At 38.1% G+C, this 12,743-nt stretch overlaps 1 protein-coding gene across 3 annotated transcripts in view; it reads left to right on the top strand.

Moving 5' to 3' along the window:
* GSTCD (glutathione S-transferase C-terminal domain containing) overlaps positions 1-10,928 on the top strand; it is a 56,298-nt gene extending 45,370 nt beyond the window's left edge. For 2 of the 3 annotated variants that reach the window (XM_083459214.1, XM_083459215.1), the window contains 4 exons: positions 1,027-1,057; positions 5,097-5,166; positions 9,308-9,426; positions 10,610-10,928. In XM_083459214.1, the coding sequence (XP_083315340.1) occupies positions 1,027-1,057; positions 5,097-5,166; positions 9,308-9,426; positions 10,610-10,714 (325 nt within the window). In that variant the 3' untranslated portion in view covers positions 10,715-10,928. Of the gene's footprint in view, positions 1-1,026; positions 1,058-5,096; positions 5,167-9,307; positions 9,731-10,609 lie in introns of those variants that run through there. The other variant, XM_083459216.1, reaches the window with a different exon arrangement.
* The last annotated feature ends 1,815 nt before the right edge of the window (positions 10,929-12,743 follow it).

Below are 12,743 nucleotides of genomic sequence, written 5' to 3' on the forward strand. Positions count from 1 at the left end.
ACATTTATTACACCCACAGTTGTAAACCTTGGTTCTTTTAAATAAAGTCATTGATCTATAAAATAAGAAACTTCTACAATGCAAATCCAATGATGCTTTCTCAGAAATAAGTCTCAGTGGGGCTCAGTGAGGATTGCAGCCGTGATGCACCTATGAAAGGACCACAGAACATAGTAGAAGTCAAGTAGTTCTTCAGGTGCAAGAATTCTGATTGCCTGATCATATACCTTTTCATACAGTCATCTTATTTTTATTGGATTGAAAACAGTCCTTTCACTTTCCAGTTGTGATCTCTTGACTTTTGTGATTCACTAGAGTACACGATATTGTGCAGAGAAGGAAATTAAACTGCATGTCTCTGTTTCATTCTTTATTATAACAATTCTCAGTTGTTGGTACAACACCAGTGGCAGACAATCTGCAAAGAAACCTTTTATCTGCTACATTTTTCTCTGTGCAGTTTCAAAGATAGCCCTATGTAGAACCACTTCATGTGGATGTAGCTGTGGCACAACCATCTTTCTCCAGGAACAAGTGCACCGGGCCCACAAACATGTGCAGCAAACCTGGCGACAGCCACCATCTGACTAGTTTAGGAGCAATGCTATTCTGTTCAAAAGTATTCCCGAGTTGCAAACCTGGTTCTAAAAGGGTGTATAATCCCAACCAATGCACACTGAACATTGAATCCATCATCAGCCCTATGTAGGATAAATATATTAAAAGTCAGATGCTTGCTTTCAGTGAGTCAGTAGCAGTGACATGATACAGCCCTATGCATTTGTTTAGCACTTAAAATATCTTAAATGATAAATGTCTGTAAGTGATAAAACTTGGCACATTATAGGCATTTACTAAAAAAGAACAGAAACTCTCAGTAGTGTCTGCTTCTGGATCTTGTTCAACTTCCAGATAACAACCCACCCAAGTATTTGTTTAAAATTCAGCCATATGCCTTAAAGACTGCATCTATTTTAAAATCGTCGTTTCTCATGGTGATCAAATCCATCTTCTTTTCTATTTCAGCCGTCAGTTCAAGGAAGTGTTATCCTATAAGGTATGCAAAAGGTGAAGCTGTGGTTTAGAATTTCTTTCTGTGCCCTTTTCTGTGTCTTTCCGTATGGTTTGAGTGGAATGAGTAATTCTCTTTTAATGATAGGGTTAAAAACACATCAGAATACTGAAACTTCACCATTGCATTCCATGTGGTCCTTCCTCTTTTTTCTTTTAGTGCAGGAAAAAGACATTTCGTAAATACAGTATGGAATACATTTCTGTGTGTAGTTTAGGTTATATCTCATTTTTTAGTTTCAATAATTTCTAAAAGTAGATGACAAGATCATTAAAAAAATTAAAACAACTATTTATTAGTTAAAACATAAAACCATGAAAAGAACAATGATAAAACAACTGAATTGTTTCACTATAAAAGAAACATATTCATCCATCAAGTATACATAGATGTCAAGAACCTGTTGAGCCTTCTAGGAGTACTTTCCTCCTAGTCTGCTCCACTGAATATTTTGGATAGGCCTGAAGGCTTTTGTGTGCATTTTTATGCCAGTTTCCCATTTTTTAACCGTTTTCCTTCTTTATGGCTGCTATTTCCCCATTTCATTTGATTTTCTTCTATCCAGATTCAATTTGGACAGTGATGGCTTGAAATTGCTTTATTTTTCTCCCAATGGTATTTGAGATGTAGTTTTCGTAGTGAACAGCATGTGAACTAATAACCACATTTTCATAAGATGGGAGGCTGAATTGCTTTTGGCACAAGTAAGCCTAGTGACATAGTTACAGAAACAAAGAGTTTAAATAAAATAAGTAAAAATAAATTTTCATAATAATTCCTGCCAATTTGTTATGGACATATAGATGAAGCTCATCACCCACAATGAATGTTCCATTCATTTCAGCAGAAGCAAGCGCTTCATGTGTGGAATGTTTCTTTCTATTGAAACTTGCTCCAAAATGTAGAAGATAACCTGAAAGTACAAAAGAAACATATGAAACAAGGTTATAATTTGCTGATAATTTTATTGTTAAGAATGCATTGTGTGGGGGATGCGGGGAAGTCCGATAGAAGACTGAAATAAGCTTGGAAATGTTTTATTTTCTTTCTTTTCTTTTCTTGTTGTTCTTGCTTCTTTGTACATCTGACTGGTTATCTTTATCTGGAAAAAATGCAATAAAAATTTTTATGAAAAAAAAAACAAAATGTAGAAGATAACCATGTATGTTTCAGCTCACACAGATATGCTTTGAGAGCTATCTTCTGCCTTCTTTCTGGCTTGTTGAAAACCATATTTTACTTTAATGCCCTATTTGGCTAGAAAATATGACATATTCATTTGAAAAATAACTTAAATATTATTTATAGTATATGCAGGCAGGATTTAAGTTTGATGAGGCCCTAAGCTACTGAAGGTAATGGGGCCCTTTATATGTCCAGCTGTCCTTTGTCAACAACCAATTGTCACTGGATTTTTTTGTTTTGAATATGTGCTATATGGTAATTTATGAACCTAATAGGTATCTAAAGCCATTTGCACGTAACAAATAGGAGCCCACACAACACAAAACACTGTTGCTGTATGTAGGTTTTATTTTATTTGTTTTTTATCTTATATTTTGGAAATGTACATCTAGTTATTTTTTTCTTTACATTTTTTTGGGGGGCCCAAGAGAGTGGGGCCCTAAGCTATAGCTTGTTTAGCTCATACATAAATCTGGCACTGAGTATATGCATCTTTAACTTTGTCTAAGACCATCACATAGTTCACTGGAAAATAATAGTTGATACATTTTCCATTGTGTTACATTTCCAACCTTCACATAAATTTTGAAAAGACTGTATTTTATGAGAAAAATTAATGCAACCTTTTAAATAGAACATAAAAGATATGAAATCTCCACAGGTTCTAAGAAGCATATCGTTTTAATAAATTTGTATCAGTTGATTTTTTTAAAGAAGAAAGCTTGTGCTAAGAAGCCCCTCTAAAATCAGTATTGTATTATTTACATGGATCTAGACCAGATGGTATATAAGTTCAGTGTATAAATTTATAATTTTTGGTTCTGTAGGCTTTATATAATATACAACTTTGCATATTGGATTGATATATTTTCAGTTACTGATGTGTTGCCAAAAGTTGGAATGTGGTGGCTAGACACTGTGTCACTGTCTCCATAGTTCATCTTAATTTTCTGTTTCCTTTCACTGGGAAATTCAAGGATTAGTGTCAAGTAAAACCAAAGTGTTATTATAGAGACTTGATGATTCCCACCCACCCCATTCAAAATGGCAACTGTGGCATCCCACAGTGAAGACTCAACTCGTTGCTGACTTTTAAGAACAATTTGTAGCAAGTTCTCTTTTCTCATGGGAAATAGTATACATACATTTCAGTTTGAAACTGACTATTCAGTTTGAAACCTATTGGGACTGAACACACATAATGGGAAACAGCCTTTAAAAGAAAAAGAATTTGGCCAGGGTGATTTTGATTGGACAAGCAATGGCGCATATGAGAGGATGCTTAACCCATACCTTGCCTGCCATTTTTCCACTTTTCCCTTTCCTGAAGCTGAATATTGCATATCTTGCGTTCTACAGCTCCCCAAAAGTTAGCTGTCCCAAATAACTTGTTGGTGTTGTTTTGTCAAGGTACGGGAATAGCACCCTTCCCATAGTTTCTAAAAATATTCTCTGTTAAACAAAAAAACTATTTTATTTTTAAATCCTGATAACTCTGCATATTTTCAACATTCCTGTTTCCGTTTAATTTATTTAATTGGATTTTAGCCATCTTAGGCATTTCTTATAGAAAGTTGGGGCTAAAAATGCAATAAATAAATATTTTGTCAGGACAATTATTACATAGCAAAAACAAAGAGTATAATATCCAACTATATGGAAACCTAAAAATTCAAGAAATCCTGCAAAATTAAAATCCCTGTTGTTTAAAAAAAACTGAATGGGAGGATTTGTCTTTGTAAATGGTATTACCTAAATTCCTTCCAAAAGTGTTTTGTGTTCTCACATACTTATCTCCATCTAACATTACAAACAGCTCTGTCAAGATATACAGCTCTGAAATGGTTCTGATTGCTGTGACTTGGCACTTGAAATTGCAGCTGTCCAAGCTAGTGCAGCTGTCAGCCAAAGCACTGTTATGGCATTTTTCTTTCCTTTTGCATTTCCCCCCCTGTCAAAAGCATAATCACCTCTAAGGTCTAGTGTGTGTAAAAGTATATTATAAACCATGTCTCTGTGGGTCATAAGATGTGATCAGTGTAACCTAATTGTGGTTCACCAGGTGGGATTGATAGATATTGTAGCCTAAGTCTATGATTTGCTGTACAAAGGAAAACAAAAAAGGCTGGGTACAAGAGCTCTTTGGGCACTGCAGTGTTGTGAGTCTGGTGTTGAAGTAGCAAAACACTGGGAACATAATATGATCCTTGCTGGATTAAGCTAAAGATCCATCTAGTCCAGCATTCTTATCTCATAGAGACTGACCTATGGGAAGCTTGCAAGCAGAACAGAAGTCTCTTCTTGCTTGTTGGTGTTCAGAGACACAGACAGACAGAACATAGCCATCATGGCTCAAAGCCTTATCCTCCACCAGATTGTCCAAGTTGTTGACCACCACTACAATTAATGGAAGTGAATTTCATAGTTTAACTATGTGCTGCATGAAGAAGTACTTTCTTTGCCTGTTTCCCATCTTGCCTGTGTTGGTGAAGCTGCATGGTACAAAGCTTCCACGGGTCAGACGTGATATAGATGCTTAAGGATCTAACTACAGTATTGAAAGAGTCCACACAGGTCATACCAGGCCATCGTAGGCTAATTTGAATGCTTCAGTTTATACCCTCTACTAGCATCCCTTTCATTGGTGGCCAAATCCAATGTCATGCCAGAAGGACCTGTTCTGAATAATATTGCATAGCAAAACAGGCAACTCCAGTCGATATTGGGGGCTTCAGATGTACACAGTCTCTCAGTATATGCTACTATGGTTGCTAGTTTGGAATAACGTAATGGAAGAAGCTGGCAATATTTATCTCTCTGTGTGTTTTTTCTATTCTAGGAGCACATGATTCTTTGCCGATTTGCTGATCAGACAGCTGTCCAGCTTCCCCCTGAACGCAGGCAAATAGGTACGCTTTTCCATAGAACAGCTGTTGTGTAGATTACATACACTCTACTTGGTGATGTGCTTAGCTTACTATATATGGGTTGCCGTGGCATGCTTATCAACAAGGAATGAAAGTGCTGGTTTCTCAGAACACACAGGGAAGTGTCTTTAGAGATACAGTGAAATAGTTTTCTTTGTTGAAGCTCAGTTTAAATCTGGGGTTGAAAGTATCACACAGTGACACAGTGAACATTCATCTGTTACTTACAGTCCAATAAAGGAGGTGATATAATTTGAGAAACATGCTTATGTTTTTTCTGATGCCATTGGGAGCTAGTAACAGTGCAAGGGAGCTACTATAGTGCAAGAGCTGGAAATTACCGTTCAAATCTCACATCAGCCACGAACTAAATAAATGGCCTTAGGCAAGCCCAGTACTCTAGCAGCCTTAGTCTGGGGAACTTTAAAAAGCATGATAGAAATACAGTGGTACCTCGGTTTAAGAACAGTCCGGTTGAAGAACGATTTGGCTTACAAACTCCGCAAAACTGGAAATAGTGTCCCGGTTTGAGAACTTTACCTCGGTCTAAGAACGAAACCTAAACGGTGGAAGGGCATTGGCGGCAGGAGGCCTCATTAGGGAAAGTGCGCCTCAGTTTAAGAATGGTTTCGGTTTAAGAACGGACTTCCAGAACAGAATAAGTTTGTAAACCGAGGTACCACTGTATTTGAAACAAAATAAATAGAATCTGAAAAGGGTGGTGGCTTTTATGAAAGTTTTCTCCCTTTTTATGAAAGTGTCCCTCTTGCCAAAAAAAGGACAGTAACAAGGACGCATTTGCAAAGGATGGCAATAGATCTAGTGGAACTTTTTAAAACAGGAAGAGTAGCTGGCTGGGATCCACACAACTGCATATCTAGTTCCATATGCCCAAGGAAGCTTTGAGCTTGTGTTTCTCTTTTACAGCAGTTCAAATGTCTTCAGAATATGTAAGATTGGTTTGCATAGGGTGAGCTGATATTCTAGGGATTCCCCTAGGAGTTTTACTTGATGCCAGAGCTCTTTTATTTTCAGCACCAGATAAAGGTCTTTTTAAAACATGGTCGGGCACTTTAGATCCTTTTGTTTTTATGCTGTTTTCTTAGACTCAATGGCTTCTCTGCCTTTTTAATCAGTTCTACTAATTTGTTGGTGTTTTTTATATTAGAGTTACGTTTTCTTGCAAGCTGCTCTGGGAATTTTGTTGACAAATAAATGAGGCATTGATTTTCAAAAAATAAAGACAAGGTGTTTGGGATAAATAGACAAAACAGGGTTCGATACTGTTGCATGCTTTGGATACAAAATTCACTTCCAATGTATAACAGGCAGTAAGAAGAAACAATGTCTATGCATCTAAACCATGGGAAGGCAAACTAAGGCCCGGGGGCCGGATCCGGCCCATTCACCTTCTAAATCCGACCTGCAAACCGTCCGGGAATCAGCGTGTTTTCACATGAGTAGAATGTGTCCTTTTATTTAAAATGCATCTCTGGGTTATTTGTGGGGCCTGCCTGGTGTTTTCACATGAGTAGAATGTGTGTTTTTATTTAAAATGCATCTCTGGGTTATTTGTGGGGCAAAAATATAGTCCTGCCCCCCACAAGGTCTGAGGGACAGTGGACCCTGCTGAAAAAGTTTGCTGACCCCTGATCTAAACACTTCTGTGGTGGCTAAGAGTACAACAGGAAGCATTGAGGACTTTTTCACAAAAACTGGCAAAACTTTAAAGCCACTCCTGTATCTGGAAAGGAAAACGTGCTGACAAGGTCACAGCTGTGAGTTCAAGAGGTGCCACTCCGCCAAATGGGAGTGGGCATTTCTTCCAGCCCTTTGGTGATATGGGAAGGAAATGTATCACTTAATGAAGGGTGGAGTGGATGGCTGTAAATGAATCACAGAGTGTCAACTCAGCATTTCAGCTAAATTTGATGTTGTGACACTATAGTACTTCTACCCCCCCCTTTCAAAGATAAAGTAGGGAGAGCAGACTTTTGTGAACCACAAAAACGATCTCTCACTGGCATTTTTGTTCTTCTCCTTGTTTCTTCTGAAGATATACTTGACATCAGGCTTATTCGCTCCATTAAAAGAATCTCTTCCATTTCAGTCATCTTTCTTCACCTTTTAAACTTGCTAATGGGCGTGTGGTTGGTGAGGATTAAGTTTTGTTTTCAAATGACTAGGGTAAAGGTCAGATCAGATCAGCACTAACCACATGCTCTGTTAGAGGCAGAATCAGATAGTGAGATTCTACATAAGGTGTACTGTTTAGCTTGCAATTCTGAACATGCTTACTTGGGAGTAAACCTCATTGAATCCAGTGGTGCTTCTTTCTGAAAAAAGACACACAGGGTTGCATAGTTAAAATGGTCACCACCACCATTGCTTTGTTTATTATAAAGATGATTGTTTTTGCATTAATGTTCCAACCCAAAATGAAACAATACAAAACAATCCAACAAAAATATCTTTTCTACCACTGCACCGCCACTCATTCCTTGCCAGTAATCATGTAAAAATAACTTGCAGCACAATCCTGTGTGTTTCTGCTTGCTGAATTCAATGGGGCTTACTCCCAGGCAAGTGGGTATAGGATTCCAGTATTAGATGGTAAGATGGTACAATCTACCTACATAATAAGTTGCAGATATATCCTGTCATGTGTAACAAGTCCACTTTAAACAAATGCAGAATCAGGACATTTAAAAATTCAATTCTATTATCTTAAGGGAGGTGGCATATTTAATTTTTTCTTTCATATTTCAGAGTTCTTCAGTAACTCAACATGCTTATTTTATCCATAATATAATGGGATACTTTGTATTCATATTGTATTCAACATTCTGGAATTAAATATTAGCAATGTATTATTTTAAAATGTAAAAATAAAATTTGAAAATATTTTAAAATAGTCAAATGTTCAACAACAGCAACAGTGCAGATTATCAGCAAGAATATTAATTAGCAAAAATATTACAAAACGTTCCTGCAATTAAATATGAGTGCTCTAGTCAATATTGTCCACTCTGGCTAGCATCAGTTGTGTCATTTTTAACTGGTAATGCCAGGGATGAATCCATGGACTTCTGCATGTCTTCTAACACTGAGCCCCCATAAAAACACACATCTTTCATTTATCATAACTTAGTATGCAAACATCAGCCCTTAATCCGTCTCACTTGGTCACACATCTTTCTACTCTAAATATTATAAAGCAGGTGGGGGGAACCTTTGGCCCTCTAGAAGTGGCTGAACTACAACTCCCATAAGCCCCAGTAGGCATGGCCAATGTCCAGGAATGATGAGAGTTGTCGTCCCTCAACATTTGTTGTTGTTTAGTCATTTAGTCATGTCTGACTCTTCATGACCCCATGGACCAGAGCACGCCAGGCACTCCTGTCTTCCACTGCCTCCTGCAGTTTGGTCAAACACATGCTGGTAGCTTCGAGAACACTGTCCAACCATCTCGTCCTTCGTCGCCGTCTTCTCCTTGTGCCCTCCGTCTTTCCCAACATCAGGGTCTTTTCCAGGGAGTCTTCTCTTCTCATGAGGTGGCCAAAGTATTGGAGCCTCAGTTTCACGATCTGTCCTTCCAGTGAGCACTCAGGGCTGATTTCCTTAAGAATGGATAGATTTGATCTTCTTGCAGTCCATGGGACTCTCAAGAGTTTCCTCCAGCACCATAATTCAAAAGCATCCATTCTTTGGCGATCAGCCTTCTTTATGGTCCAGCTCTCACTTCCATACATCACTACTGGGAAAACCATGGCTTTAACTATACGGACCTTTGTTGGCAAGGTGATGTTCCTCAACATAAGGAGGGCCAAATGTTCCCTACACCTGCTATAAAGAGACATTTTAGCTGTATTAGAAATAGCCATATTAGGAAATTATCCCAAGTTGCATTAATAAGCAAAACAAAGGTCTGAGACACTGCAAAATATATACTGGCACCACTACTGTTAATGACTGATACTGAAATGACCGTATTCACTATTGTTACAATTGATGCTAGGATACCCGTTTTCATCAGTGGGTGTTGATGCTGAAATGTACATTTGCATTTGTAGTATTACAATAATTATGAGAAAGTGTATATGTTATTTGTTCTTATTTTTAGGTAAACACTGCATGGGACTGGTGGATCTGGACCGGGCTTGGGGAGTGGAAAAATGCAACTACTCTGCGCAAGTGATATCAATGGAACCAGAGACATGTTCCCCAAAGAACAACTTGATAGTGGGTGTCCCAATTTAGTTCAAAGGGCTTTTCTGATCAATTTGAATTAATAATCACTCCTTGTGATCAAAGTCCAGTAACATTTTGGAGATACAAACTGCAGCTGCGAAGCAGACAGTGCACATCTTGAATCCATTGTCTCCAAAATAAGGAAGCAGAGAGGAAAGGGGTTGGCAGTGGGGCTGCTTGCAAAGCTTCCTAAATCCTCCTTGAAATGTGTGATTAAATGACAGCTGGTTCTCAGAGCAGGAATATCCCAAAATGTCCATCTGCCCCCACAGTAATACCAATAAAGGTTTGTTTTTTTGTTTTTTTTTAAAAAAAAGCTTCATCACTGGCAAGGTGATTTCATTTCCTTTTCTATGAAGATAGATCTTGCATGTTCGAAAACAGATTTTGCAAGTCTTTTTGTACTCAGACTTTGACTATACTAACAAGGGTACCCAGCTACAGAACTCAACTCTCATCATTAAAATCTAGTAACATGCTTATTCTGCAACCATGCTAAGAATGTGGACAATAAAGGTTTTTCTTCTTCTCCCATAACACTGGGAGACACTCAGTTAGAATGTTGGAAGATTCAGAGCAGACAAAAGAAAGTACTTTTTCATGCAGCACTTGGGGCTTATCCACAATTCCTCTAGTCTCGCTGCTTTCACCTGGAGAAAACCACTCTTTAGCTTTCAGTTGGAGCAAACCGGCAATTCAGGTTTTCTCTGGACTGATGTTTGCTCCGATTTAGAGCTAAAGAGTGGGTTTTCCTTGGGAAATGAGTGAGGCGGGGGGGGGGCGGAATGCTTGGACCACTCAAACCTCTGCTTTCTAGGCACAAAACAAGCAGAAGTGTGGACAATTCACTCCCACAAGAGGCAGTAACGGCCACCAACTTGGATGGTTTTAAAAGAAGATTAGACAAATTCATGGAGGATACGTCTTGTCATTGGTTACTGCCCATTATGGCTTTGCTCATAGTCAGAGACAGTATGCTTCTGAGAACAGAATACTGGACTTGATGGGCCTGAGCCAACAGGCTCTTCTCATGATCTTATGCCGACTTGCCTCAACAGTAATTTAGAGAACTTTCTCTGACTTAATTAACTGTAGAACTCATTAAGGAGCATAACCCTTGGTTGAGCTTTATAGTTTCCTTTTGTCTTTTCATTTTCCATTTCCATTGCCACAGCACCTTCCAAGCCCATTCCGCATTTGTAAGCACCTACACTTTGGAACTCCCTGCCTATTGATATCAAGCAGGCAGTTTCGCTGTACTCTCTTTGGTGCCTGCTAAAAACATTCTTGTTTAGACAAGCCTACCCAGATGCTTAGAAAGTTGAGGTAATTTTAATCTGTTTTAGTATTTTAACTTTTGTGTTCTTTAAGTATGGTTGTAATTTTTTCTTGATTTTTATTGCTTTACTTTTTTGTAAACCACTTTCAGGTGTGTTTTTTTACAATCAAGTGGGGCATAAATTTTATGAAATAAATTAATAAATAAGCAGTGCTGTGGTTGTGCAGTAAAAGTATTTATTTGTGAATGATTCATCTTTTGCTTTTTTGTATATAGGCAAGGAACATAAAGGCAACACCTGTATACATTTTCTTAAATTTATGAAACAAGCCTATAGAAATCACACGTCATTTTAAGGACTTCTCACCATCTAATGAGATATTTTGCTTCTTCATCTGATATTTTGCTTCTTCTTTTTGCACAGTTTTTAGTAATGCACAGAAGATGGTGGCTGTTTTTGCTATAACATTTCAGCATGTTATTTCCTACCAGGTTTCTGTTGTGCTTGCTGTCTTTAATCTCAGCAATTTTCAATTCACTGTTGTGTTTCTGAGATATAAATGCATGTCCAATGCACATTATTGTTGCTTTTAAATTGTTAATCCTGCTGGATATAGGACTGATCAACCCACAAAAAAATAATATTCATGATCAAGTTATCTGGTAGATGTTTTCAGAGCAAAGAATGCGCAATTGGTTTCCCCCCTTGGGCAGCACAGTTTCTGGACAGAGGAGTCCTCTTAGTATTAGAATTACTTCACTTCTAGTTAATTGTCTGACCTTACTTTTCCAAGTAATTCTTCACACAATCGTTTGTAAGCATTGCAAGATGTAAAGTACAAAGGGTTCTTTGAATACCAGATCTTGCAAACTATGCAAATATGAAGGGGGTCTTTGAATATCAGATTTTTAAGGGATATGGGAAATGGCCAAGGAGCATCAAAGAATGCCCTGTTGCTAGTTCCTTAATATGTGGAGGCACAAATGTGAGCAGTGAAATCTTGGAGCTCCTGTGTCCTGGCACTCACACTTTGCAATTCTTTTCCCAGGAAGGTTCTCTTACCCATCACACTGGGCATCTTCAGCAAATTAGCAAAACATTTGCTTTTTAAGAAAGCAATTTGCTTCTATTATCCTTGGATGATAAAGTGTTCTGTCTACAGTTATAAAATATTAGCATTCTCAATGTTGCTCCACTTCATTTGTTTAGATGTTGCATGCTTTAATGCCCCCCGCCATGTGTATGATTTAAGAAGAAGGAAAAACATAGTAAACCACTGGAGGAGCCTTTGCTTGGACTAAGTATGCCAGAGTAAAATTGACAAAATAAATATAAGCAAAATCAAATGTCCTTCACACTCTCAGAGGTGTTTCATCAGAGGAAATGGATCAAAACTATAGTAAACAAGCCATGTTCATAACCAAACCCTTATCTGCAAAAGTGGAGATAAGAATTTCTGTATTTAATAGATGACTACGGCAGAGCGGGACACAGCAGCACTTATTTAGTATGTTTTTAAGCCACCCTATGACGTATGTTGCATATAATGTGACAGAGTGGGGAAACTAACCTGGCAGTGAAAATATGGAGCAAATAGTCATTGGTTTAAAGCCAAACTAGACATCACATGGCAGATGTGAGTAACAATCTCCCAACTATTTTTTTTTTTAAATTATTATCCTTAAATGAAAGGCGGGGACAGGAAGCGACAGTCTTAAGTGGAGGAATGGTGAAAGAGAGCCTGCTTAAGCCTTCCCCTTCAGTTGGTTTTCAGTTCAACACACACAGCCCAACACAATTGGAAAAGGACCCATTGAGCTCATCACACCCACAAACCATTTCGCTCAAGACTGCAGCCTCCTGAGGCTTCACTACAAAAAGGAAGAAAATATTGGAAGACAGTTGTGATAGCTGCATCTGTCACATAACATCTCAGCTAGCCCTAAGCCAGATCTGTTTGTTTGGGTGTTTGCAAGTCTAGAAGTTTTATAGGGCATTCCTTCAGTTCCACTGTATTTACTGGGGCTT

Source organism: Podarcis liolepis (assembly GCF_965112155.1).
Source record: "Podarcis liolepis genome assembly, chromosome: 9".
In the NCBI taxonomy this organism is placed as follows: domain Eukaryota; kingdom Metazoa; phylum Chordata; class Lepidosauria; order Squamata; family Lacertidae; genus Podarcis; species Podarcis liolepis.